The 26,226-nt window shown below is 46.2% G+C and overlaps 1 protein-coding gene across 8 annotated transcripts in view; it reads left to right on the forward strand.

The window, feature by feature from the left end:
- The window catches only part of ryr1b (ryanodine receptor 1b (skeletal)), a 66,527-nt gene that overhangs the window by 21,819 nt on the left and 18,482 nt on the right, over positions 1 to 26,226 (forward strand). For 3 of the 8 annotated variants that reach the window (XM_068585257.1, XM_068585259.1, XM_068585261.1), the window contains 62 exons: positions 87 to 328; positions 420 to 612; positions 1,122 to 1,338; positions 1,419 to 1,523; positions 1,867 to 1,970; positions 2,056 to 2,139; positions 2,226 to 2,385; positions 2,546 to 2,693; positions 2,776 to 2,981; positions 3,350 to 3,524; positions 3,636 to 3,844; positions 3,928 to 4,274; positions 4,605 to 4,740; positions 4,883 to 5,043; positions 5,536 to 5,698; positions 5,841 to 5,927; positions 6,389 to 6,615; positions 6,802 to 7,246; positions 7,325 to 7,885; positions 8,021 to 8,221; positions 8,523 to 8,634; positions 8,743 to 8,895; positions 9,032 to 9,305; positions 10,158 to 10,275; positions 10,406 to 10,538; positions 10,796 to 10,890; positions 11,004 to 11,139; positions 11,221 to 11,404; positions 11,581 to 11,692; positions 11,811 to 11,931; positions 12,018 to 12,193; positions 12,309 to 12,529; positions 12,693 to 12,783; positions 12,954 to 13,094; positions 13,185 to 13,348; positions 13,666 to 13,744; positions 13,855 to 13,944; positions 14,081 to 14,224; positions 14,851 to 14,928; positions 15,030 to 15,105; positions 15,192 to 15,315; positions 15,833 to 15,948; positions 16,031 to 16,098; positions 16,203 to 16,324; positions 16,574 to 16,623; positions 18,088 to 18,148; positions 18,239 to 18,365; positions 18,445 to 18,553; positions 18,664 to 18,745; positions 18,955 to 19,085; positions 19,188 to 19,508; positions 19,616 to 19,856; positions 20,500 to 20,587; positions 20,688 to 20,780; positions 22,506 to 22,676; positions 22,757 to 22,816; positions 23,654 to 23,788; positions 23,937 to 24,049; positions 24,148 to 24,244; positions 24,352 to 24,458; positions 24,553 to 24,604; positions 24,776 to 24,838. In XM_068585257.1, the coding sequence (XP_068441358.1) occupies positions 87 to 328; positions 420 to 612; positions 1,122 to 1,338; positions 1,419 to 1,523; positions 1,867 to 1,970; positions 2,056 to 2,139; positions 2,226 to 2,385; positions 2,546 to 2,693; positions 2,776 to 2,981; positions 3,350 to 3,524; positions 3,636 to 3,844; positions 3,928 to 4,274; positions 4,605 to 4,740; positions 4,883 to 5,043; positions 5,536 to 5,698; positions 5,841 to 5,927; positions 6,389 to 6,615; positions 6,802 to 7,246; positions 7,325 to 7,885; positions 8,021 to 8,221; positions 8,523 to 8,634; positions 8,743 to 8,895; positions 9,032 to 9,305; positions 10,158 to 10,275; positions 10,406 to 10,538; positions 10,796 to 10,890; positions 11,004 to 11,139; positions 11,221 to 11,404; positions 11,581 to 11,692; positions 11,811 to 11,931; positions 12,018 to 12,193; positions 12,309 to 12,529; positions 12,693 to 12,783; positions 12,954 to 13,094; positions 13,185 to 13,348; positions 13,666 to 13,744; positions 13,855 to 13,944; positions 14,081 to 14,224; positions 14,851 to 14,928; positions 15,030 to 15,105; positions 15,192 to 15,315; positions 15,833 to 15,948; positions 16,031 to 16,098; positions 16,203 to 16,324; positions 16,574 to 16,623; positions 18,088 to 18,148; positions 18,239 to 18,365; positions 18,445 to 18,553; positions 18,664 to 18,745; positions 18,955 to 19,085; positions 19,188 to 19,508; positions 19,616 to 19,856; positions 20,500 to 20,587; positions 20,688 to 20,780; positions 22,506 to 22,676; positions 22,757 to 22,816; positions 23,654 to 23,788; positions 23,937 to 24,049; positions 24,148 to 24,244; positions 24,352 to 24,458; positions 24,553 to 24,604; positions 24,776 to 24,838 (9,400 nt within the window). Of the gene's footprint in view, positions 1 to 86; positions 329 to 419; positions 613 to 1,121; positions 1,339 to 1,418; positions 1,524 to 1,866; positions 1,971 to 2,055; positions 2,140 to 2,225; positions 2,386 to 2,545; positions 2,694 to 2,775; positions 2,982 to 3,349; positions 3,525 to 3,635; positions 3,845 to 3,927; positions 4,275 to 4,604; positions 4,741 to 4,882; positions 5,044 to 5,535; positions 5,699 to 5,840; positions 5,928 to 6,388; positions 6,616 to 6,801; positions 7,247 to 7,324; positions 7,886 to 8,020; positions 8,222 to 8,522; positions 8,635 to 8,742; positions 8,896 to 9,031; positions 9,306 to 10,157; positions 10,276 to 10,405; positions 10,539 to 10,795; positions 10,891 to 11,003; positions 11,140 to 11,220; positions 11,405 to 11,580; positions 11,693 to 11,810; positions 11,932 to 12,017; positions 12,194 to 12,308; positions 12,530 to 12,692; positions 12,784 to 12,953; positions 13,095 to 13,184; positions 13,349 to 13,665; positions 13,745 to 13,854; positions 13,945 to 14,080; positions 14,225 to 14,850; positions 14,929 to 15,029; positions 15,106 to 15,191; positions 15,316 to 15,832; positions 15,949 to 16,030; positions 16,099 to 16,202; positions 16,325 to 16,573; positions 16,624 to 18,087; positions 18,149 to 18,238; positions 18,366 to 18,444; positions 18,554 to 18,663; positions 18,746 to 18,954; positions 19,086 to 19,187; positions 19,509 to 19,615; positions 19,857 to 20,499; positions 20,588 to 20,687; positions 20,781 to 21,156; positions 21,172 to 22,505; positions 22,677 to 22,756; positions 22,817 to 23,653; positions 23,789 to 23,936; positions 24,050 to 24,147; positions 24,245 to 24,351; positions 24,459 to 24,552; positions 24,605 to 24,775; positions 24,857 to 26,226 lie in introns of all 8 variants that reach the window. The other 5 variants (XM_068585254.1, XM_068585258.1, XM_068585260.1 and 2 more) reach the window with 3 other exon arrangements.

A 26,226-nucleotide genomic window follows, 5' to 3' on the forward strand; every position in this document is an offset into this window, starting at 1 on the left:
GTAAAGGGACAAACTGTTAGTTTTCTGAGTCATTTTTATTTGTTACCTCTACCAAACGGCTGTTGTCTTTTCTCTTCCGTGCTCAGTTTGAGACCCAACATCTTCCTGGGTACATGCGAGGGGTCCACGCAGTATAAGAAATGGTACTTCGAGATGATGGTAGACTACGTGGAACCCTACGTGACGGCGCAGGCCAGCCACCTGCGTGTGGGCTGGGCTATGACCGAGGGCTACAGCCCCTACCCAGGAGGAGGAGAAGGCTGGGGAGGCAACGGCGTGGGAGATGACCTCTACTCCTACGGCTTCGATGGACTGAATCTCTGGTCAGGTGAGATGACTCCCTGGTACGTGTTCGCTGTGCTTCCATGTCGCTGTGCGTCTTGTTCTGTGACTCGCTCGTCCTCTGCCCTGCCGTTCAGGCACCGTGGCGCGCCAGGTGGCTTCGCCCAGCGCGCACGCCCTGGCCGCAGACGACGTCGTCAGCTGCTGCCTGGACCTGAGCGTGCCCAGCATCTCCTTCCGTATTAACGGCCACCCGGTTCAGGGCATGTTTGAAAACTTCAATGTTGACGGACTCTTCTTCCCTGTCATCAGCTTCTCTGCTGGAGTCAAGTAAGTACAAAATAAAGATTGAATAGAATAAAAGTCGCCATTCACACGTTGACAGTAAACCAATGGAACAAATATTAACGAAATGTAATTACGCTGGTGGAGAGGCCCATTTAACAGTTTCTCAGGTTGTCAGTGTAATGTAGGGATACACCTACAAAATGAAGATATAAAAACTTGCAGAATATTTAAAAATGTATCATGACTTCTAATTATATTAATGTCTTAAAAATCCCTCAAAAAAATGGTATCTTGAGATTTTACAGCTAATGCGTGTGTGTGTGTGTGTGTGTGTGTGTGTGTGTGTGTGTGTGTGTGTGTGTGTGTGTGAGGATCCTCACAGTGCTGACGTGGGGCTATTGGTGAATTGGCTGACAGGAAGGGAAACACAGCTCAGGAATTGGCACAGAGATTAAATCAATTATTTCTTCATTATGAGTCTTGTAAAGATCAGGGCACTGTTGCCATAAAGGGTTTAAGTAGCACATAAAGATCCGCTCCTGTCGCCTCAGGGCCCGGTTCCTCCTCGGAGGTCGTCACGGGGACTTCAAGTTCATGCCCCCGCCTGGCTACGCCCCGTGCTACGAGGCTCTGCTGCCCAGAGATAGGATGCGTATTGAACCCATCAAGGAGTACAAGCACGACTATCAAGGGGTGCGCAACCTGCTGGGTCCCACGCTGTCCCTCACCCACACCTCGTTCACCCCCTGCCCCGTGGACACTGTTCAGGTTGGACGCCCTCAAAACGTCATCAGAATACCTGCAGCATTGGTTTCTTTGCGTTCGCTGACTTTCCCTTCGCCGTTTAGATCGTGTTGCCGCCCCACTTGGAGCGTATCCGAGAGAAGCTGGCAGAGAATATTCACGAGCTCTGGGCTGTCACCCGCATCGAGCAGGGCTGGACCTACGGGAGCGTGAGTACCCACCCACCCACCCAACAGAACAGGAGTATTGATTTTACAACCATCAGATTTAGATGACTCGGAGCGCTTGATTGATGTGTTTGAATAGTGTATTCATTTTACAATAATGTATATAATTTAAACCATCTTTATCGAGTGGTGTCTTCCGCACTAAACACACCTAAATCCACCCATTTTTTAAAGGCTCAAATAAATCTTGATGACTTGACTGATGTATATAAAACCAGATGTAACACAAGGGTTTTAGTTTCAGGCGATCAAAGCTTGAATGAATTAGAATTAGGTGTTGTTTTTTTTGTCTACTGAGTAATCTACAGTCATCCTCCTTCCACAGTTCAGAGATGACAACAAGAAACTCCATCCTTGTCTGGTGGACTTCCAGAGTCTCCCTGAACCAGAAAGGAACTACAACCTGCAGATGTCTGGCGAGACGCTCAAGTGAGTTTGGGTTTTCTGTGAGAGATGTGTCCAAGGATATGAAGTTCCTCCTCTTGTTGATGACCGTGCTCTTGTTTTCCCACAGGACTCTCCTGGCGCTGGGTTGCCACGTCGGTATGGGTGACGAGAAAGCAGAGGAGAATCTCAAGAAGATCAAGCTGCCCAAGACGTACGACGACAGATAGTTCTGGTTGCGTAAAGGCTTCACGTGGTCTTTTCTGTATGTCTGAATATGAACTTTTGTCTGTCCTCTAGCTATGTGATGAGCAATGCATACAAGCCTGCCCCCCTTGACCTCAACCATGTCAAACTGACACCAAACCAGAACCAGCTTGTAGAAAAACTGGCGGAAAATGGGCATAACGTTTGGGCAAGGGACCGGGTACGACAAGGATGGACCTACAGTATTGTGCAGGTATCAATTTCACCTTTTAATAAATCCTTTTATTTTTACTTTTAGTCTTCAAAGTTTCATTATGTCACCTAAATTCTCTTATCTTAAGATTAGGCTAAACCCTGCAGCTGTTCCAGTCTTAATGATTTCATTTCAAATCGTATTCTGTTGCTCTTCTCAGGACATCATGAATAAGCGAAACCCTCGTCTGGTACCGTACAACCTGCTGGACGAGAGAACTAAGAAAACCAACCGAGACAGCGTCAACAACGCCGTCCGCACCCTCATCGGCTACGGCTACAACATCGAGCCTCCGGATCAGGAGAGCAGTAAGTCGACGTGTGTTTATTTAACGCAGGATCTCCAACGTCTCCATCCTTCTTCATCGTATCCATCATCTTCGCCCCGCAGCTGGACACGGCCTGGAGAACACCCGCGGGGACAAGGTCCGGATCTTCAGGGCCGAGAAGTCGTACGCCATCACCCAAGGGAAGTGGTACTTTGAGTTCGAGGCCGTGACCACGGGGGAGATGCGAGTGGGCTGGGCACGGCCCAGTGTCCGCTCTGACACTGAACTGGGAGCAGATGAACTGGCCTACGTCTTTAACGGCAACAAGGTCGGTCCGCAACTTTTACCCAAACACAATGAGTGTGTAATTTATTGCAATGTTTAAACTTGGAAAATGTTGGACTAGGTGGTAATAAGCAAATGGTGGATTTCCTGGAAAGGATCCACATCTCATTTGTTCAAACTAAAAATATAATTTTGAAAGACCCTTTGATATGTGCAGTCACTTGAATTGTAGGTGGGGCTTGAAAATAAACCATAATTCAGTGGTATCACAACATTCAATTGGGCAACACCAAGACAGGTTTCAGTACCTAGAAAGGATTATTGTAGTCCACTGTGGCCTGACAGTGATTTATTTTTTAAATGGAAATTTGAAGCAGTAATTTTATAAATGATTTATTGAACCCTTTTCAGGCTCAAAGATGGCATGTTGGCAATGATCCCTTCGGTCGCCAGTGGCTGTCTGGCGACGTCGTCGGCTGTATGATTGACCTGACTGAGATGAACATCATGTTTACACTCAACGGAGAAATGCTGATCAGTGACTCTGGCTCGGACATGGCGTTCAAAGACATTGAAATTGGGGAAGGTAAGAGTCACTATGTGATCAGCAGCAGCAGCAGTTGACATAAAACATACAGGATATTAGCACATTCGTAAATACTTTCACCAATAACGATCCTGTGTTTATACCCCTCAGGTTTCATCCCGGTGTGTGCCCTGGGTCTGTCTCAGGTTGGAAGGATTAATCTCGGGCAGAACGTCAGCAGCTTGCGCTACTTTGCCATCTGTGGCCTGCAGGAAGGATTCGAACCTTTTGCCATCAACATGAAGCGAGACATTACCATGTGGTTCAGTAAAAGTTTGCCCCAGTTCGTGCCTCTGCCCAGCGATCACAACCACATTGAGGTGATTTCTCCGTGACTCTTTTAATGTTGAATGGATAATTAAAAACAGATCATTTATTCTTCTTTAAACGTGCTCTCTCATAGGTTTCCCGTGTGGACGGGACTGTGGACACCGCCCCCTGCCTGAAGCTGACCCACAGGACCTTTGGCTCGCAGAACGCCAACACGGATATGATGTTCCTCCGACTCAGCATGCCCGTCCAGTTCCACGAGATCTTCAAGTTCCCGGCAGGCACGACCCCTCTCACCCGTGCCCTGACCATACCCGAGGAGGAAGTGGTGGTGGTGGAGCCCGACTCAGAGTTTGAGGTTCTGAAGAAGTCGGCCGGCCGCAAGGAGCAGGACGATGACAAGAAGGAGCCGTCCGTACCGAAGGAGCTCACGGTGGAAAATGAGAAGGACTCAGCGTCAGAAAAGGGAAAGAAAAAAGGGTAAATATAGAGGAGAGGAACATTTTCAGAGCACTTCAGGTGCAGCTTATGATGTAAATAATTCATCCGTCTTTTCTGGACAAAACAAAACATGGGGCCAGAGAAGAGCATCCCTTCGCCACTAATTGAGATGTGGAGGTGCTCACTTTTTTATGAATTCAAAACTAAACAAAATGACAAAATCAACAATGTACAGTTTTTCCTCTTTTGTCCCTTCGTTTCGCTGGTGATACAGTTTGCTGGTGTTGCATTATGTGGTCTCAGATCAGTTCATCAAGCATGGCCTCAATTTCACTGGTTCAAATACACGATGTCCTCTTTGCACCTTAGATTCTTCTCCAAGGCCAAGAAGGTCGCCATGACGCCTCTTGCCCCTCCTCCTGCTCCTCCGATGGTACCCCGTTTGGTGGAAGATGTGGTCCCTGATGACAGAGATGACCCTGAGTTCATCTTGAATACCACCACTGTGAGCTGAACACTATCGGTTTTGTGCAATGTCCCTGAATAAGGCCTGCTCATTGGACGTGATCTGTGTATTAGGTTCCATCATATTATTTTAAGTCTCTTAGCATCTCATCTTATTACTGCTCCTAAATGTCTATTTTCAGTATTACTACTCGTTGAGGATCTTTGCTGGGCAGGAGCCGTCCGGCGTTTGGGTCGGCTGGGTCACTCCTGACTACCACCAGTATGATCCGACCTTCGACCTCTCCAAAGTGCGCAGTGTCACCGTTACTGTGGGAGATGACAGAGGCAACATACACGACAGGTCGGTCTCTCCCTCATTCGGAGGGTTTTCTTTTAACAAGAGCAGCGCCAGTTCTTGTAGGTTTGTCTCTCGGCGCTGCGGCACACTCTCCTTTGACCGAATGCGTTGTTTTATAACTGCTGATTTAAAAAGTTTGGATACTCTAAACCCAGTAGTAGAGGTGAAAGGATGTCCCCTATTTGGTGCATTTGTGTCAAGATTTGCAATATTTCATCTCTTTGAATATGTAAGTCATGTGTCAACTACATTTTAAAGGGAGAAGTAGTTTCCTGCTATGGTTAAAAAAGGGAGTTCATAAGCTTTTATTTGCATCTACTGTTAAAATACCAGTCTTTACTTTACATCTCTCCATCTGAAATTGCTTCTTATTCAGCTGCATGCTGCTGTTTTGTTATTATCCATCTCTGTATCTCTGTCTCTATTATTGTTTTCTGTGTAATGTGTCGACTGGCGTATGAAAGAGTTTTAACGCTGAGTGTTATTTCTCTGCAGTATGAAGCACAGTAACTGTTACATGGTGTGGGGCGGGGACCTGGTCAGCAATCAGCAGACCCGCTTCAGCCAGGAGGACATGGTGATTGGCTGCTTGGTCGACCTGGCAACAGGCCTCATGACCTTCACAGCCAACGGAAAAGAGATTAACACCTTCTACCAGGTAAGGCAAGGCTACATAGCATTTTGTGTTCGTGTGTGTTTTGTGTGTATTTTTCTCTGTGTTTTTTCAGGCTTCCCTTCAAATGAGTTGGATGAGTTATTTTACACTGTGTAGCTGTAAAACCGGAGATGTTTTGTTTCAGGTGGAGCCCAACACCAAGCTGTTCCCTGCCATCTTCGTTCAGCCCTCCAGTCAGAACATGGTGCAGCTGGAGCTTGGAAAACTCAAGGTACGGCACTACTTTTGCTCACAAGCTACAGAAACACCAAAGTCACTCTTTTCTTTTCTCTTCTGATCCAGCTTCTCCAACTTCCTTGCAAAAAATATGTCTTAGTGCCTCCTTACGCTCATACGTCATTCAGAACAACATCATAACCTGTGCCAGCCAACCCTCGACCTTGATTTAACACGATGGACCATGCAACTCCTTAATGTAAACGTACAGCTTTTAGATGTACAGGAAGGTAGCTAGAAAGATATGAAAATGCAGAGAATGGAACTACCAGCTGACGAGTCTCTGCTCACCAAACATTATGGGTTGAACCTCCCATACACGTCTGCTGTACACAAAACCCCATTTGTTTGTTTAATTGGCACGTTTTCTCACTCTCTTCCTTTTTTGAAATGTTGTTTTTTATGTCTCTGATCATCTATATATTCGGACCCTCTTCCTCTTCCTCCTCCTCCCAGAACATCATGCCCATCTCGGCCGCCATGTTCCACAGCGAGCGCAACAACCCGGTCCCTCAGTGCCCTCCCAGGCTGGATGTCCAGATGCTGACCCCGGTTATCTGGAGTCGTATGCCCAATCACTTCCTCAACCCGGAGGTGGGCAAAGTGAGCGAGAGGCTCGGCTGGATGGTGGAGTGCACTGAGCCACTCATCATGATGGCTCTGCACATCCCAGAGGAGAACAGGTCAGAGACAATAGCCCCAGCAGAGTTAGTTATGGGGGAACAATGTGCGGGTTAGCAGCAGGTAATCAAACTGCACATATGAAGGGATGCGGCAGTAGCCTCTAAATTTTAGCACCATAATCTTGTCAGTTCAGGATTTTGATAATTGCTCTGCATGATCCTCCGAGTCCGTCTTTTGTCTCTCAGGTGTATTGACATCCTGGAGCTGTCGGAGCGTCTGGATCTGATGAAGTTCCACTATCACACCCTCATGCTCTACTGCGCCGTCTGTGCACTCGGCAACAACCGGGTGGCCCACGCCCTGTGCAGCCACGTGGATGAGTCCCAGCTTTTCTACTCCACCGAGAACACATACCTGCCCGGACCCCTCCGGAGCGGCTACTACGACCTGCTCATCAGCATTCACCTGGAGTCTGCCAAGCGGGCACGCCTGGGCACCAACAGGGAGTTTATCGTGCCCATGTCCGAGGAGACGCTCAGCATCCACCTCTATCCCGATGCAAAGAAAGCCCACTCTCTCCCCGGCGTCGGCCTAACCACCTGTTTGAGGCCCAAGCTGCATTTCTCCTCCATTAACTTCGTTGGCACAGATCCTGACTTGTACACCATCAGTCCCATTTTCCCCCTGCAGGTAAGAGACAAGTTGCATTAGAAAAATGGAGTGAAACGTTCGTTGCATTTAGCGAATTTTTGTATCGTTCCCCCTCAGGAGCTGAAGACCAGGGCGATTAGCATGTTAACAGAGGCGGTGCTGGATGGGAGCCAGGCCATGAGGGATCCAGTAGGAGGCAGTGTGGAGTTCCACTTCGTCCCTATCCTGAAGCTCATCAGCACACTACTCATGATGGGAATCTTCAACGACGAAGACACGAAGCACATCCTCAAGATGATCGATCCAAATGTTTTCAGTGGGAAGGAGGAAGAGGAGGAGGAGGACAAAGCTGAGGAGGGTGGAGCTGCTGAGAAAGCAAAGGACGGGGAGGAATCGGAGGAGGAAGTTGAGACAGATCTTGAGGATGAAGGGGTCGGTGATGAGGAAGAGGAGCTCAAAGATTTGGGAGGAGAGCATCAGGAGGAAGATGCTGAGCCTAAGGATGAAGGAGAGGTGGAGGAGAAGGAGGATGGAGAGGCCAAAGGAGTGAAGGTGGATGGAGAGAAGGCAGAGGAAGAGAAGGAAGCCGAGGCGGTGGAGGCAGAAATGAAAGATGAAGAGGAGGGTCTAGAGGAGGGATTGCTGCAGATGAAGCTACCAGAGTCTGTCAAACTGCAGGTAGTTAAAGTTGATATCCAATTACTGCCATTTATCTGTATGCATCTGCACAGTATTCATATCCTTACAATATCTGTTAAACGTGTACTATTCTACATGTTAAACTCTTCCTCCTGTCTCCTCTGCCTCTCTCAGATGTGCACACTGCTGCAGTACTTCTGCGATTGCGAACTGCGACACAGAGTGGAGGGCATCGTGGCCTACTCCGACCAGTTCGTCAACGACATTCAGAAGGACCAACGTGTGCGCTACAACCAGTTAATGAGAGCCTTCACCATGTCGGCTGCCGAGACCGCACGCAAGACCCGCGAGTTCCGCTCACCCCCGCATGACCAGGTACTGATGGACCAGGAATACCGATTGTGAGCCACCGGGTTTGAATTTTAATTGGATTTCCAAATAGAGTTTTATTTTTAACAGCTTATTTCAAAGGAGATGTGATTGTATACAAAAATCTTGTTTGACGGTTTGTTTTCAAGGCATGTTATCATATTGGTTTATTCTGTTACATGTATGATGGAGAACCAATATGTTCTGTACTGCAAAAGCCCGTAAAACGTCCCTGAAAATGTTTGAATTGAAAACCAGAGGACACAAACTATGCCAGACTGTTTATCTGACTGTGTTCCTCCTCAAGGTTCTCTTGCTGACCAACTTCAAGCACAGTCCAGAGGACGAGAACTGTCCAGTGCCCGAGGAGGTGCGGGACACTCTGGCTGAGTTCCACGTTGACCTCCTGCTTCACTGCGGTGAGAAGTCCTTTAAAGATCCTGCGTGTTTGTTTTACTCTGCAGGTGTGAATGACGTTTCATGTTCAAGTGTTTTGGGCTAATACTGAATTCCCGTTTCACCCACAGGTATACATATCGAGGAGGAGGCGGAAGAGGAGGAGGTGGACTCGTCGCTGAGGGGCAGACTCATCAGTCTGGTCGATAAGATCAAGAGCTTGCGCAAGAAGAATAAGGAGGAGGAGGAGGAGAAGCCGGAAGTCGAGGAGGAAACAAAGCCCAGTAAGAGGAGCAGCCGAATTATATTCAAACTTCAGTCCAAACGAATATAAAATGTAGCCGTTACGAATCCCTAACAATCGAACACATGATATTACATATCAGACACACTCTACCTATTTGTGTCCCCTCCACCAAGGCTCCCTTCAGGAACTGATCTCCCACACCATGATCCACTGGGCCCAGGAGGCGTTCATTCAGAACCCTGAGCTGGTGCGCTTGATGTTCAGCCTGCTCCACCGGCAGTACGACGGCCTCGGCGAGCTGATCCGAGCGCTGCCCAAGGCCTACGCCATCAACGCCGTGTCCGTCCAGGACACCATGGACCTACTCGAGTGCTTGGGACAGATCCGCTCGCTGCTCATCGTCCAGATGGGCCCAGAGGAGGAGCGGCTCATGATCCAGAGCATCGGGTCAGTATGTGCTCAAGATGGGGCACGAGCCTTATAACAAAGAAAACATCCCACCCTGCAAATGTGTTACAGCAAAATGGGAAAGAGAAGGTAACCTCTCAATATCAAATGAGGACTGGTTAGATGTGTCGATGTTTTAGTGGAAATGCACCAACTCTCAACTGTGGTGGGAATTTGGGTGGAAGTGTGTTCTTCGTTTCTTTATCACACCAAAGCAGAAAGCACATTTTGCTGGAGGCAAATGTCGGAGATGATGTGGCATTCGGGAAGCAAATCACTGGCATATATTTTTAAAAGTGTCCCGTGATAAAATCTTTCGGGCAGAGTTTCACAAAGCAATAAAAAGCATACTTAACACTGACCTGCCAGTGCTATTTTACACATTATCTTTATGATTTTCAAGCAAAGCATCTCGATGAATACATGTAAACCCCCTCGCCCTCCTTCCCCCCCCACACACACACATATAGTAAATGTGTAGGAAATGTCTTTGCCTTCAAAAAGTATGTTTAATCTAATCTAGAACAAGTGAACCAGATTCCAGTTAGATTTTGTGGATATATTGAATGAATGACCCTGTAGCGCTGTTTTAGCTCGACTTCAAGTCCCTAACATAGTTTCTCATTGCTTATGCGGGCACACACTCCTAAATTCTGCAAAGTTACCCAATTTTGAAGGATTGTGCACAGCAGAAGAAAGAATATTGCCGCTGGGCTGATGTATATTTTGTAATATTTTGTATTTTGTAAAACAAATCTCCAGGCTCATCCGCCCTAAAGACTCAATCTGCAGTTGTTTTCCAATTAATCATCAGAACTTAACCAGGAGCTTATATATTGTTTATTATTTAAGGAACATCATGAACAACAAGGTGTTCTACCAACACCCCAATCTGATGAGAGCTCTTGGTATGCACGAGACTGTCATGGAGGTGATGGTCAATGTGCTGGGCGGAGGAGGAGACTCTAAGGTAACTGTGATGATGTTCAGTCTTAGTTTACCTTCTTATTCAGTGCAACTGGAATAATTGTCCTGTTGGACACTTGACTTAATGACAGCCCTGAGCAGACTAACCCTATCTTTTCACTCTTTCTCTCCAGGAGATTCGATTCCCCCAAATGGTGACCAACTGCTGCCGCTTCCTGTGCTACTTCTGTCGCATCAGCCGACAGAACCAGCGCTCCATGTTTGACCATCTGGGCTACCTGCTGCAGAACAGCGGCATCGGCTTGGGTCAGTATCAGCTAAGGATTACACTGTTACGCTATGCTGTACATGAAATAACTTCTTTCCTGATTTAATTTAGAAATGCTAAATGATATATTTGTTTGTTGAATATTTTAAAACTTAGATTCTAAAGCTTCTCAATAATCAGAGGTTTCATATAGTTTTCATATGTTTCATATAAAAACATGTAGAACAATATAGAATGACTAACCTGTATGTTTAGGCGAAAAACAAACAAATGTGGACTGGTCTTGCATTTGCAGGCATGCGTGGGTCCACACCTCTGGATGTGGCTGCGGCTTCTTGCATTGACAACAATGAGTTGGCCTTGGCTCTGCAAGAGCAGGACCTTGAAATGGTATGAGGAAATTAAAAAAAAAAAGATGAGGAGAAGGAAAGGCATGGATGGGTTCAGTGGCCTTGTTAGCTTAAAGTTTCTCTTGTTGTGTCCTCACATGCGTGGCGATGCAGGTGGTGACGTACCTGGCGGGCTGCGGCCTCCAGATGTGTCCTATGCTGCTCTCGAAGGGCTACCCTGACATCGGCTGGAACCCCTGTGGAGGAGAGCGATACCTGGACTTCCTCCGCTTTGCTGTCTTTGTTAACGGTCGGCACCCTCCCATGCGCTCATTGCATTTGCTGTTTTGAGTTCGCCGGACCCGTCACTAACGTTCACACCGTCTCACAGGGGAGAGCGTGGAGGAGAACGCCAACGTCGTGGTGCGTCTGCTCATCCGGCGGCCCGAGTGCTTCGGCCCGGCCCTGAGAGGAGAGGGCGGGAATGGTCTGCTGGCTGCTATGGAGGAGGCCATCAAGATCTCAGAGGATCCGGCGAGGGATGGACCCACGGTCAAGAAAGACAGACGCTTCATGTAAGTGTTGACCTTTACACATTGAAGCCGATAAAGTAAAGTAACTGGTTAGTCACTGGGCGAAAAATAACGATAAATTAACCAAACTGTCGATGTGAGGTCGACTGCACCGTTTGACTAAATTACTTAATGGCCGTTATCATAAAGCGATGTTAACATGTTGTCTTGGTTGGCAGGTTCGGTGGTGAGGAACAGCACGAGGAGAACCGTGTACATCTGGGAAATGCAATCATGTCCTTCTACTCGGCCCTCATCGATCTGCTGGGTCGCTGCGCCCCCGAGATGCACGTGAGTAGAGCGGCTTTTCACAAAATTTAATTTCTTTTTCCTTCTCGAGCCTCCAGGCTCTTTGGCGCAGAGTGACGGTTGGTCTCACACAGTGTGTCGCAAATGTTCATGTCGACAGCTGATCCAAGCGGGCAAAGGGGAAGCTCTCAGGATCAGGGCCATCCTGAGGTCTCTGGTTCCCATAGAGGATCTGGTGGGAGTCATCAGCTTATCCGTCCAGATTCCTGCCTACGGAAAAGGTGAGACACTAAGTCGGAGTACGGAGTGTGCAATATTTGGGTACATTTCCTGTCATCGTCCTGCATTTGATTTCTTCTGTCCAAAGCCACGGATGGGCAGATCCTTGAGCCGAAGATGTCTGCCAGTTTTGTGCCTGACCACAAGGCCTCCATGGTGCTGTTCCTCGACAGAGTGTACGGCATCGAAAACCAGGACTTCTTGCTTCATGTGCTGGAGGTCGGCTTCCTGCCCGACATGAGAGCCGCAGCCTCTCTGGACACGGTGACTAGCAAAAGACAAAGCAAAACAGCAAAGACACGTTACTTAGCACTACACCAGTCTCCAAAGTAGTACACTGTGTACAAATAGTTCTTTCTCCCTCCCTCTGTGAGTCTAGTTGTCATTCAGTACGACTGAAATGGCCCTGGCGCTGAACCGCTACCTCTGTTCGGCCGTGCTGCCTCTGCTCACCAAGTGTGCCCCGTTGTTTGCTGGGACGGACCACCGGGCGATCATGATCGACTCCATGCTCCACACCATCTACCGCCTGTCCCGCGGCCGAGCCCTCACCAAGGCTCAGAGGGACGTCATTGAGGAGTGCCTCGTGTCGCTCTGCAAGTCAGTACCAACTCCCGTCTCTCTATTTGAAAACATGTGAATGATAATTGGGCGTTTGAATGGAATTTGCGACATATTTTGCGATAATTTAGGAACATGAAAGAAACAGCATCCACTTGTTAACAGCTGGATTCCTCATGGAGCATTTTGACGACATCCACAGGTACCTTCGACCCTCCATGCTGCAGCATCTGCTGAGACGGCTGGTGTTTGATGTGCCCATCCTCAACGAATATGCAAAGATGCCTCTCAAGGTTGGTCTTAACTTAACATTATTATCGCTTATATTTTATTGAAACAAAAATAAATGCAACATATCTACACTCAATCTGTGTTTAACACACAACCAGGTCAAACGGAAATGTATCACCATTCATATATATATATTTGTATATTATTGTGATCTGTTATTTAACTGTTTCAGCTTTTGACCAATCACTACGAGCGCTGCTGGAAGTACTACTGCTTGCCTAACGGATGGGCTAATTTCGGGGTGACCTCCGAGGAGGAGCTCCATCTGTCTCGTAAACTCTTTTGGGGAATCTTTGAATCTCTGGCGCATAAGGTGAGAGCGGATTCTCTTGGTGTTCAAGCTGTGGGATCACACAGGTTTAATCATCATGACTTCATGGCTCCGCTGTCTTCCAAACAACAGAAATTCGACGCAGAGCTCTTCAAGATCGCAATGCCGTGCCTCTGCGCGATAGGAGGAGCCATCCCGCCCGACTACGTGGATGCAACGTACTCCTCTCACGTGGAGAAGAAGGCCTCTGTGGATGCTGAAGGCAACTTTGACCCCAAACCAGTGGAGACCACCAAGTGAGCAGAGAAATACAAGACAAGGTCCAGTGTGTAGGAATACTTCTTGCACACAATGAGCATTTGTATAATCAAATACTCACCGCATGTTACCTTGAAGATAACTTTTTTTAAGCAATTTGATGTGATTTCCCACATCTTGAGTATACACCTCATTGTCTAAATAGAAAATAACAAACAGTGACTGTGAGGAAGACAGGTGAGGTGTCATTAGCATAAATATGTAATCCACAGGTCATACATAACATGCTAAATTTAATAAATAGTGGGCGGTATTCATGACCTTAACGCTAAAGATGAATATAACTTATTCACAGCACCATCATCCCAGAGAGGCTGGATGCCTTCATCAACAAGTTTGCAGAGCACACTCATGACAGATGGGCCTTTGAGAAGGTCCGTTGTGAAAAATCTAAATAACCAGATATAAAAGTGCCCGTTTTTCTTTTTTAAATTGTTTTGCACTTTGTAGTAATCGCGATCGCAACGGTTAAATCCATTTTCAGATCCAGAACAACTGGACCTATGGAGAGGTGTTGGATGAGAACGCAAAGTCTCACCCAATGCTGCGACCCTACAAAACCTTCTCTGAAAAGGTAATGCTTCTTCTGCCAGGTGAAAACACAGGAATAAACAAGCATTCCTGAGCCATCAACGTCTGACATTTTGAATACAGTGTGTCGTTGACTGGCTCACTGTTCATTTCTAAATCCTCTTCCCTCTGTTTCTCAGGACAAGGAGATTTATCGATGGCCCATCAAAGAGTCCGTCAAAGCCATGCTGGCCTGGGAGTGGACCTTGGATAAAGCCAGAGACGGGGAGGGAGACGTGGAGAAGAAAGCCACCGCCACGCGCAAGATCTCCCAAACCGCTCAGGTAAAAGACAGAGGAGTGAAAAACTGCTATTGACTGTATTGACTTGAAGATAGATTTCTATTCTGGACTTCTTTTTGTCATTTGAATTAATAAATGACTCAGGAGGTCTCTTTGGTGACACCAAGAAGCTGCCTAACATCCTCCTGTCTTTTTTCATACGTTTTCATGATCTGTTATATATATTATTTGTCATATAAGTTGCATATTCTGTAATTTTGCACAAAATGTTGTTCTTTTCCTGTTTAAGTTTTTTTTGGCGGGAGTTTTTCCTTATCTGCTGTACGGATCTCAGGACAGAAGCTGTATGAAGTTGTACTCCCCTGAAGAAAATATGTAATTCGTGACATTGGACTGTATAATTAAAATGGACTTGAATGATGTGATTATGTCAAACGCAGCTGTCCCACCAGGTCTACAAAGAGAGGTGAAAGTAGTCAGACCTATCTGTTCACAGTACACACTTGTGACCCATTGAAATCAGTATTCTTCAACTTTCTGCACTTGTGGATACTTAAACGGGTAAAACAATGGTGAACTCAAAGCAGTTCTCCTTTTGTGGGAATCTCCTGGAGTCCTCTAGGTCCCTAAAGCTCACCATCTGTGTATGATGTGTTTTCTGCCTTCAGGCCACTTATGATCCCAGTCACGGCTATAACCCTCAGCCAATAGATATCGCAGGAATGGCTCTGTCCAGAGAGCTGCAGGTACGTCTCCTTCCGCCACAGCACTGATAACGTTAAGCCTCATATTGTTGGTTGGCCTGTCAGGAGCCTGACTATATAACTGTGTCACCCTCACTGTGCAGTCTATGGCCGAGCAGCTGGCTGAGAACTACCACAACACCTGGGGCAGGAAGAAGAAGCTGGAGCTTCAGGCCAAAGGTGAGAGTCGTTTTTCTACCACACATCCTTATCTGAAGAGTTTGTTTAGTTTGCAGTCTGTTGAGTCCAAAAATGAACCCCGTTAGGTGCCGGCACCCATCCTCTGCTTGTGCCGTATGACACCCTGACGGCCAAGGAGAAGGCCAGGGACAGGGAGAAGGCCCAGGACCTGCTCAAGTTCCTCCAGCTCAATGGATATGGTGTGACGAGGTAAGCAGCATGTTCTCACAAGTTCATTTAGGATTAGAGCATAGATGGATAAAACATACAAGCTGTGGCACTTAAATAATAAACTACGACTCAGGGCTCTCAAATGTCACGCACTGAGCGTGACTGTCACTCATTTCTGTCTCAAATCACGCCACACATCGTATTTCTCACGCTGAAAAAAACCTCCAGGCTATTTAATGTGCCGCATTAAATAGCCCCCCCCATGCTCTCCCAGCTTCAAACCTTCCAACAATTGTTTGAAAAATAGTCACATTAGAAGTGTAGTCTTTATATTTTATTATTAACGATGAAATTACTTCAGAGACACACAGTAAATTGAGAAAATGGTGAAATGATTGAAGACATTTTATTCTAAATATTTTCGGTTTGAAAGAAAATGTGAGGAAGTAATTCATGCAGAGAGAAATCTTGCTGCATAACAGGAACGACCCGGTTCAGTCCATGTTCCCCTCTCTCTCTGTATGTCACGACTCCTCTCGCTTCTCTCCATCTTCAGGGGACTGAAGGACATGGAGCAGGACATTTCCTCCATTGAGAAGCGTTTCGCCTACGGCTTCCTCCAGAAGCTTCTTAAATGGATGGACATCGCCCAAGAGTTCATTGCTCATCTCGGTACTTTCAACTTTTAATTGCGTATTGTTTAATCAACAGGCATCTTTGGAGGGCCGACTCCATTTTAATGATGTTTTTACAGAGGCTGTGGTCAGCAGTGGAAGAGTGGAGAAGTCGCCACATGAACAAGAGATCAAATTCTTTGCCAAGGTTAGCTGTTTGGTGCCGCACTGAAGCGGTTTAATGGTGTTTCTTAGGTAGTTCTTATCATCTGCAGTTCATATTTGATCTGTTTTTTTTTGTTTTTTTTAAAGATCCTCTTGCCGCTTGTCAATCAATACTTCAAGAACCACTGCCTGTACTTCCTCTCCACTCCCGCTAAAGTCTTGGGTAGTGGAGGGCATTCCTCCAACAAGGAGAAGGAGATGATTGCAAGGTATGTGCAGTGAGAAAGTGTTCATCAAAAGACTGGTATGTCCTCTCCACCATCTACCCTTCCTCTAGTACGGTACTGTGACTGTGTCGCTCCTCTTCCCCTGTCTCTTCATCGCTCTCCTATTGTGCAATATCCAGTTAAAACTCCTTGACCTACCTTTGGCTTTTTTGTGTCACTTCAAACATCTTTCCTGCCCTGTTTCCCTTTACCGTTCTCCCTCCCCCTCCTCTTTTTCTCCTCCGCCCTCAGTATCTTCTGTAAGTTGGCTGCTTTGGTGAGGCACAGAGTTTCTCTTTTTGGTAAGGAACCTGCATGGTGGCGTTCTGCCCTGTCACCATCTCTGTCCCTTTGTGGAATCAGTTTTTCCCTTTCGGATTTATTTTCACTTCCTCTTCCTTCCCGCCTTCCCATTTATATATGTCATGATGTCATTGTGTACATTGTGTCACAGATTCTGTCCTCTTCTCTCTCTCTCGTCCCTTCTTTACCGCTTACTGGACCTACTCGTCTGATGCTGCTCTGTCTTAAGCTCACCTTCTGCTTGGCTTTGATTTACAGTAGATTTTATTTTGTTATGTAACCAGATTCATGAAACTCTTCGTAGATCACTCTCTGGATTATAAAATCTCTCGTGTACAACCTTAATTGCTCCTCATACGGGTAGCCATGAATGGCTTATTGCACCTGACAATGAGAAGAACAGCAAAGTAGTGCTAGTCAAGGTAGAGATCACCTGCGATTGTTACACACAGCTGTGACTATTTATAGCGCAAATACCATAAATGCCTCACATGTACCTGAAAACAATCATTGTGGTGATACCTCAGTCTTCATCGAAGATGATCAATGACTAATTAATTGAACTCACCTTGAAATAAACTTTACAAAGAGCTTCATGGTTCAGGATGAAGCTCAACGATTGTTAACTTTGGGAGATGATGGCTCGGAGGCCTCACATTTTACAGAATGCTATGAAGATTGCAAACATTTTAAAACTGGAAAATAACCAACAAAATGTGACATCATCTTATATTTCATGTCCAGCTCATCATGTTATCAGCAGCAAGACACATTCTCACCACACTTTCTTCTTTTATACATTTCATAAGCATGTTTTTGTGTGCACGCATCGTTCACACACCTGGGCCCAGGTGGTTACACAGATGTATTGTTCAGTGTTGTGTGACTCATTGTTGTGTGAATACTTGATTTATAAGACCACAACTGCAGGGACATGACAAAGCTGCCTGCAGTACATTTGGCATTACAAGAGCTGAATAAAAAGGGAATCTTCCTGCGTTTTCTGGGTTTTTATGGAAATAAGTGGATAAATTTGAAGAATCACAGGTTTGCATGTCCAACATGTTACCTGCAGTGCGTCACTGGTCTGGCCTTGTCCTGTCTGGACCCTCTCAACCCTTTAAAGTCCTCAATACTCAAAGACCTCACTCTCCATCTCCACCACCGTGCGTCTGTTATAGTCACTCACTCTTCTGTAACCAGCGGTCACTCGACAGTCTTGATAGTCGTGTGCAAAGCTGCAGACAAACTGCTTTATAGTTACATGTTTAAGTTGTCTCAGCTATGTAATGTACAGTATTTGTGATGCGAAAAAAAAAAGTTTTAATGTAATTTTGAGTTTTGTCAATGTGTTTTTGTAACTGTTTGTGTTTTCAGTTTTTTTTGTGTGCTTTACTACTAAATCTGTCAATAAATTGAGCTCAATAAATTAAAACGACCCATCTTGTTTCTGTTCTTTTCAGGAACGGATGCAGGCGCAGTGGTAAACTGTCTGCACATCCTCTCACGATCGCTGGATGCCAGGTAGCTCACAATCCACTCTTATCACAATCCCGGGCAGAGAGGAGTCGGAAACCAACCACCCGAGATGATATTTGTGTCCTCCCTTTCCAGGACTGTAATGAAATCCGGCCCTGAGATCGTGAAGGCCGTCCTGCGTCAGTTCTTTGAGAGTGCGGCCGATGACATTGAGAAGATGGTCGAGAATCTGAAACTGGGCAAAGTGTCCAGTCGGAACCAGGTGAGAGTCGGCACCAGACTGCTTAGTTTTCTGCACGTTCATCTTCCCTTTGAGCTGATGTCTGTGTGTGTTCTTGTAGGTTAAGGGTGTTTCCCAGAACATCAACTACACCACCAATGCCCTGCTGCCAGTCCTCACCTCACTGTTCGACCACATCGCCCAGCATCAGTTCGGGGACGACGTCATGTGTGAGTGAAACGCTCCTCTCCATTGAGGGTCCATCCCGGGTCGTCGCTCGTGCGGCAACACGAAGGGCCGCCTCATAGCTAATGCAATTCTACCCTCTCTCCATCTTCAGTGGACGACCTGCAAATATCCTGCTACCGGTTGATGTGCAGTATCTACTCTCTGGGCACAGTGAAGACCCCACATGTGGAGAAGTGAGTAGAGACCTCTAGATCTATGAAAGTGCCTCTAACAATTTGCTTTAATGTAGGATTTGATTGTCAAATTAATATAATTTACACACCTTCAACCCTTACACTCTTCATTTACAGGATAAAGTGTTTGTAGGACATGAAACCAGGAAGAAAGCTTTGCTCTCAAACTTGGTTTTGACAAGATTTTGTGGTATGTTTCACTTCTGCAGACAGCGACCAGCTCTTGGCGAGTGTCTGGCCCACTTAGCAGCTGCTATGCCGGTGGCCTTCCTTGAGCCATCGCTGAATGAGTTCAACATGTTTTCTGTGTATACCACCAAGACTCCGAGAGAGAGAACCAGTGAGTTTTTGTCTCTTGTTTTTCTCCCCAGCACATCATTGCCCTAGAATTGGTTGGTAATAATAAACTTTTACTTCGCCCGTCTGCTCTCTCCCTCTTCAGTTCTGGGACTTCCCAACCAAGTGGAGGAGCTGTGCACGGACATCCCAGAGCTGGAGGTCCTGATGAAGGAGATCCACGACCTGGCTGAGTCCGGGGCTCGCTACACAGAAATGCCCCATGTGATTGAGATCACCCTGCCCATGTTGTGTAACTACCTCCCACGCTGGTGGGAGAGGGGCCTGGAGAACTTCCCCGAGATGGAGGGCCAACTGTGCACCTCCATCACCTCCGAGCAGCTAAACCAGCTGCTTGGGAGCATCATGAAGATTGTGGTTAACAACCTGGGCATAGACGAGGCCTCCTGGATGAAGAGGTTGGCAGGTCAGTGGGCGGAGGAAGATTCACAATGTGATGCCAGATTCGCATTTGTTCCATCTCATGTTTGGAGAAGACTCTGCTGACTCTTACTGCTGTTTCCTGTCGTCCAGTGTTCGCCCAGCCCATTGTCAGCAGGGCCAAACCGGAGATGCTTAAATCCCACTTCATCCCCACCATGGAAAAGCTGAAAAAGCGCTCAGGTAAGGTGGTGGCGGAGGAGGATCAGCTGCGCATGGAGGGCAAGACAGAGCTGGACAGCGAAAACGGGACCATCAAGGACGAGTTCGCAGTGCTGTGTCGGGACCTGTACGCTCTCTACCCCTTGCTCATCCGCTACGTAGACAACAACAGGTACCTGACCCCACAAGGACTCTATATATGTGTAAAACGCATCATTGCTGTACTGCTTCACCAGCATGGGCAGTTTAAATCTTCAAGTGGCGAAGCTGCAGACGTCAAGAAGTTAGATAGACAAACCGGGGATAAAAGACTCAAAGCAGACCAAAGCAGAGTAGTTACTTAATTTAAATATGCTTATTCTGGGTATATTTACAAAAATCATGTCTGTGATCAGATTATTTCTGTCCAAGAACATAAAAAAGAGATGATATTCAGCATGAGCATCTTTTCGTTCAATATAAAAAAAGGGAAAACGTGCAGTATTTGCGGTAACTTTGTGGTCCTCTTAAGCAAGTTTATAAAGATACCGTGAAAACCGCTTATAGAAATCAATTTTTGCACATGTTTCATGTATAAAAAAGACTCAAAATGAACACTGTAAGTGGATTACTTGATTACTAAAGGCAATGTTAAAAGGACAAATGTAAATGCATTCGACTTAGTTGTTTGTAGAATAAAAAGTAAAATATTGTCCAGTAAAAAAATCCAGTTTGGTCTGTTGTTGTTAAATAAGGTCTGATTCTTTCCAGCTCTTGACTTGCAGACTTTGACTCGAGTGCTTGAGTTAACCCATCGCGGTCGGTCTTGTCTGCAGGGCGAGGTGGTTGACTTGTCCTGACCAAGATGCAGAGGAGCTTTTCAGGATGGTGGGAGAGGTCTTCATTTTCTGGTCCAAATCTCATGTGAGTCTGTCTTTTCTTGGATATTTTTTATTTATTTCTATTTTGCGACTTGTGTCTGTCCTTTGCCATGTACCACTTTTCTTTTTGTTATTCATTCCAGAACTTTAAGCGGGAGGAACAAAACTTTGTGGTGATGAATGAGATCAACAACATGTCCTTCCTGACTGCTGACAGTAAGAGCAAGATGAGCAAGGTGAGAGCGGACAAGCAGACAAGTGGCCAAGAAGAACGAAGCCGTTTTATTCACTTACTCCATATCTTGAGCTGTAAACCATCAGGAAACTAAACTCTAATCATTCATATTCCACTAACGCCACCCATTCCAAGCTGCTAAGACTTTAAATGAAACCCCTCTTAATCTCATTCTCATCTTTTATTCCCTTTCTCTCCGTTACTGGATTAGAACGTCAGGTAATCGATAATCATTTTGAAGAAATTGTTCGTGGTTACATAACTAATAACCTCCTTTTCCAGGACCATGTAAGTGGCAGTACAGGTACTAGCTGGAGTGTCGCTAACTGTGTTTTCTCCTTATATCCTGTGTCGGGGGTTGGACGCTGGGCCTCTAGGCTGGAGATGGAGAGGTTAGACTGTGTTTGTGCACGAGCGCTGTGCTGATCGCATGGCACCCTGATTTTTGGGAGGCATTTCATCAAGCGCTCTCACGGACCTCCCCACTTCTTAAAACACAGACCCCAATATTCACACACATACAAGCAAACAGGGTTATGAACACGACCAGGAAAGAACTCAAAACAATATCTAGTACCAGCAGTGTTCCACTGATGCATATCAACGGGTGAGATAATACTGTATGAATGAAGACTTAGTTGAAACTGCTTCTGTCATAAGTGTTTTCTGTGAGTGGGACATGGTTGAGCGATACTGAGCGGGGCTGGACGTGTGTTTTTATGTGTGTGTATATGTGTGAGTAGGGGTCTGGAGTGGCTTGATGAAAGCTCTTTGCCGTAGATCGTAGTGGCCTGAGAGGTTTCATGGCGCTCGGTTGAGCAGCTGCGTATGTCTTTTTTGTTGAGCGGGCACTCCTGCAGCTGAGCGCCATCACCCCCTATCTGTCTGTTGATTGAGAAACAGTTTGCCTTCAGATCGTCCCTGTCGGATACAGTGGTGGAGCCCGCGCTACCGGGCCATCTGTGATGTTGCGATCTTGTTATTGACGCTTGGATTTCTTTCAGCTTTCGGTGGTAAAGATTCCCGCGCGAGGGGGGACTCTTCTCTTTTAAGTATTATCATCGGCTTTATCTTCATTATCTCTTTACACCGCCAACAAAAAACAACCTACCATCCCTCGCTGTCACCTTCAGATTCGCTTTAGCCATCAGCAGCGTATGTCGGGGAGGAGAACCTGAAGCTATCTCATCCACTAACTGGACTCGTCCCTCCATATCTAATTCATTGACCCCCATTGAGTTGTTAAATCGTTGAGTATCTAATGTTTGGTGTTTTTTTTGTGTTGTTGTTCTGTGGTTGCTGTAAGATGAACATGAAAACCTCCTCTCCGGGGCTATCTGATGGGCATTACTGTGGTCGGCTTCTGTTGCCTGTCCATCTCAGCGCCTCTCTGCCCAAAGAGCAGTTTGGACCCGTGTGCACTGCGCTGAGGGCACAGGGGTTGTTGAGACGCCAGACAACAGTCGGTAATGAGCACTGGCAGCCTCAGGACAGGAGCCTGTGAGAAGAGCTCCAGGCCGACGGGGCTGACCCCCCTCAATTTTGTGTTATGTTTTGTGTTAGAAGTAGCTCTACTTAATTTGCTTTTTTTTTTGGTCTAATATTCTCAAAAAGCCGCCAATGTCCATAGAATATTTTCTGAAAAGGAAATGTTTGACGTGTCCGGCGGTGGGGCTTGTAAATAAAACAGTGATGGATCGGGCTGAACTTTTCTTTCTGTCTTTAGTCTGGGGGCTCAGAGCAGGAGCGTACCAAGAAGAAGCGGCGGGGGGATCGCTACTCCGTGCAGACCTCCCTCATCGTTGCAGCGTTAAAGAAGATGCTGCCTATCGGTCTCAACATGTGCTCTCCTGCCGACCAGGAGCTCATCAACCTCGCCAAGATCAGATACTCACTGGTACTTTGAAGGGTTTGAAGCCAAGCTTTTCAACATGTACTTTCATAATGTTGCCTGAATCTTGATCTCTTCCCTTGTAGAGAGACACAGATGAAGAGGTGAGGGAGTTCTTGCACAACAATCTGCATCTGCAAGGCAAGGTGAGTAGACCTGTTCACTTTTTTTTCTTACTTATTGAGGATGACAATAGATGTACAAATTCATATTTAAAAAAAACAATTCCAGGGTTAAAAATATCCCTTTATTTCCGAATGTTTAAACAAAGTGTCATTGAGTTTTGGTGGTGCTCAACATTGTGATGAAACCTATCCTGCGAGGTTTGTAATCATTGGACAAACAATTACTAATATCAATTCTGATTTGCATTGTGTCACGGCCATTTTTTTTTCATTCATTGCACCCCCTCGTGGTACGATTCAGGTACTTATGTGGACATATCCTGCATGTTTTGCGATGATTGGCCCAATGGTTGCAAATACAGCCAGGCGGGCTTTCATAGTTCTTCTTAAAAGAAGCTGGATGTCTGCATCAAGGTGTAAATCCGACTAGTCTTGTAAGGAAAGCATAGGAAATTAATTCAGTGATGCCTCAGCTGGGACCGTGACAGCTGAAGTAGCAGCAACAAGCAACTGTTGACTCATTGGTCGAAATTTTATTTCAATCAGGGGAGACACCGAAATGAAAAAAAAGATTGTTTTTCACGGATGTTGTGTGCTAATAGAGTGATAATTACGCTTTGGCAGCAAGATATATCCCCCCATGAAGTCCAGACACGTTGATTGTGACTGATGAAGAGGTGGAGGGGTGCGTTCAACAGCAGCATGAACGTATGAAAGGCAGAAAGGGAATCTCTCGGCCTGATCACTATGATGTAGTAATAATAATGATAAATCAACTCGGGAATACCAGGATTTCCGCTGCCTCGAACCCCTTAATATCCTTAATAGGCATTTTACATATTTTCCTTTTGGTTTCAGGTGGAGGACCCCGCTATGCGATGGCAGATGTCCCTTTATAAAGAGTTATCCGGAAAGGCTGAGGATGCTGAGGAGCCTGACAAGGTGGTGAAAAGGGTTCAAGAGGTGTCCGCGGTCCTTTACCACATCGAGGTGGTGAGTAAAGGACACAAGCTCGAGTGCCGTGCAAGCAAACACATACGACTGTAAACACATCAGAGACATTGTTTGACGGCCGGTCCCAGCCTAAATTGTCTTGACAAGCTTTTGCAACAGTCAACGCCTTTTCCCCCCCCCGCTCTAGACTGAGCATCCTTTCAAGTCAAAGAAAATGGTGTGGCACAAGCTGCTGTCCAAACAGCGTCGCAGGGCCGTGGTGGCCTGTTTCAGGATGACGCCCCTGTACAACGTCCCCGCGTAATGACTCCTCTCATACTCAACAAAAGAAACGCTCTGAAACACATAATCGGAAGACTTGACGTCAGCCATTACAACCCTGCGCTCTCCTCTCACAGGCACAGGGCAACCAACATGTTCTTGGACGCCTACAAACGCAACTGGTTAGAGACTGAAGGTTACTCGTTTGAGGACAGGATGATCGACGACTTGTCAGTAAGTCATCGTCTCTTTTAACTCTGATCCGTGAATGATTAACGGGAAAAAAACAACCTTACCATACACACGATGGGCAATACTCGTACGTTCTCCCTGATAATTAGAAAGCCATGGAGGAAGAGGAGGAAGAGGAAGAGGAGACCGAGACGAAGCCTGACCCCCTTCATCAGCTGATTCTTCATTTCAGCCGCACAGCTCTCACAGAAAAGATGTGAGGGTCTTTTGCTTCTTCGGCGACTCGCCGTTTAATGACCCTCTCCCTCAGTGAGACTTGTTGAGTCCTGTCGTGTGTTTTCTCATTACAGGAAACTTGATGTTGATCATCTCTATATGTCTTATGCTGATATTATGGCAAAGGTAAGACAATTAGTACGCATCATCTTCAAATTGTCTGGACGCTAATAGCCTTCAACCATCCAGTCAAATCAATATTCAGCCTCTCACGAGACAATAAAACGTGAAGATGTCAATTGCAAGGGAGGAAAATGTAAATGTGTGATTGCTAAATTTGCTGTCATCTTCCTCCAGAGTTGTCACATTGGTGAGGAGGACGAAGGGGGAGATCAGGAGGGGGAGGAGCCAGCCTTTGAGGTGCGACAGACAGAGATGGTATGGGGGGACCAGGGGAAGGGAGACAGGGGGACTCAGCGGAGAAGCAACTCCCCACGCACTGAGTGACCACACCACGACAACACACTCTGCACATCCCCCCCACCACAAATATATGTCTTTCCTCTCGTCCACTCACACCACTTGTCTATTTCCTGCTATGGTGGACTGACCTGTGCATGCCTTTGCTGGGCTCGGCCCACCACTCGGTCGGTTCAATGTTGTGGACTTAATTTAGTTTATTTTCTAAATTGCATGACTTTGGTGCAGAGAGTCGGTGCAGCTAAAGACAACAAAATGAAACGGAGGTCAAACCAAACCACTGAGTCTTTATTCGGTGTCAGAATTTCAGAATCACAATGTCCAAGCCTGATGTGCTTCTGAATCTGTTTAAGGGTTGATTGACTAAGTTTACAGCACGTTACCACGTCCTAATATGGTTTAGCATATCTACTTTAAATGTTTACAAACATACATTATATTAATAATGCAAAAATATATAAAAATAAATCTCTAAAATGTTGTTTTCCAAAAATAAAATACACCTTCATGTCTGTTGTTAACAGATATAGTGATCTTCAAACCGGCTTTCCATTTAGCAGGGCAATTTTTACTAAGCCTGCACAAAATCATATTAACTGCACATTTAATATCAACAAATGTGCTCAGAAGCACTGAAAAAACTAAAGCTTTCGTAAATCAACCCCCTTACTGTGACTGGTACTTTGAGTCAGAATCTCAACGATTTGTTTTGCCTCAAAAAAGCAGGTTTGGACACTGATGTTGTAGAAATAGAGATTGTTAGCTTTTCCTGGAGGGCAGCATAACATCCATTTAGACCGCAAATCCCTCAATCTGCAGCCGCACCAAATCACGCATTGTGGCAAAAGAACGCGTTTCCATGCGGGTCCTGTGTTTAGGTTGGGGATCTCCGGGCGTGTCGAAGAAACACAATCCACTTTTTGGAGAAACGCGGCCGGACATCACGCAGCCACAGCGTCTGATTTGGTGTGAAATTGCAGCCTCGATGTTTTAAGAGAACCTGTTCAATGAGCTGTTGATGCTCCTTCAGGGCTGATGTCATCAACTGAATATCATCCCTGTTTCCTCACGCTAGCGGATGTTTGCTCTGATATGTCATGCTGTCACCCAAGACAAGCAGCTATTTTTTTATGAAGCCGTGCAGCATGTTTTTCTCAGCTCTCTTGTGTGTCCGTACTCAGTCTCCCCGAGGCTTTTGCCACCCTTTTCCCGACTCGCACCCTCCTGTACTCACCTGCTAATCTGGCTGCGATCCCCCTTACGGACTTGCACGATAACCTGAAATCTAACCGACGGAGTAACCGATTTAGTTTTGTCTTCATTTTGAA

The sequence above is a fragment of the Clinocottus analis genome, unplaced genomic scaffold (assembly GCF_023055335.1).
Source record: "Clinocottus analis isolate CAN_PGR_092001 unplaced genomic scaffold, fCliAna1.0.p SCAF_2, whole genome shotgun sequence".
Lineage (NCBI taxonomy): Eukaryota > Metazoa > Chordata > Actinopteri > Perciformes > Cottidae > Clinocottus > Clinocottus analis.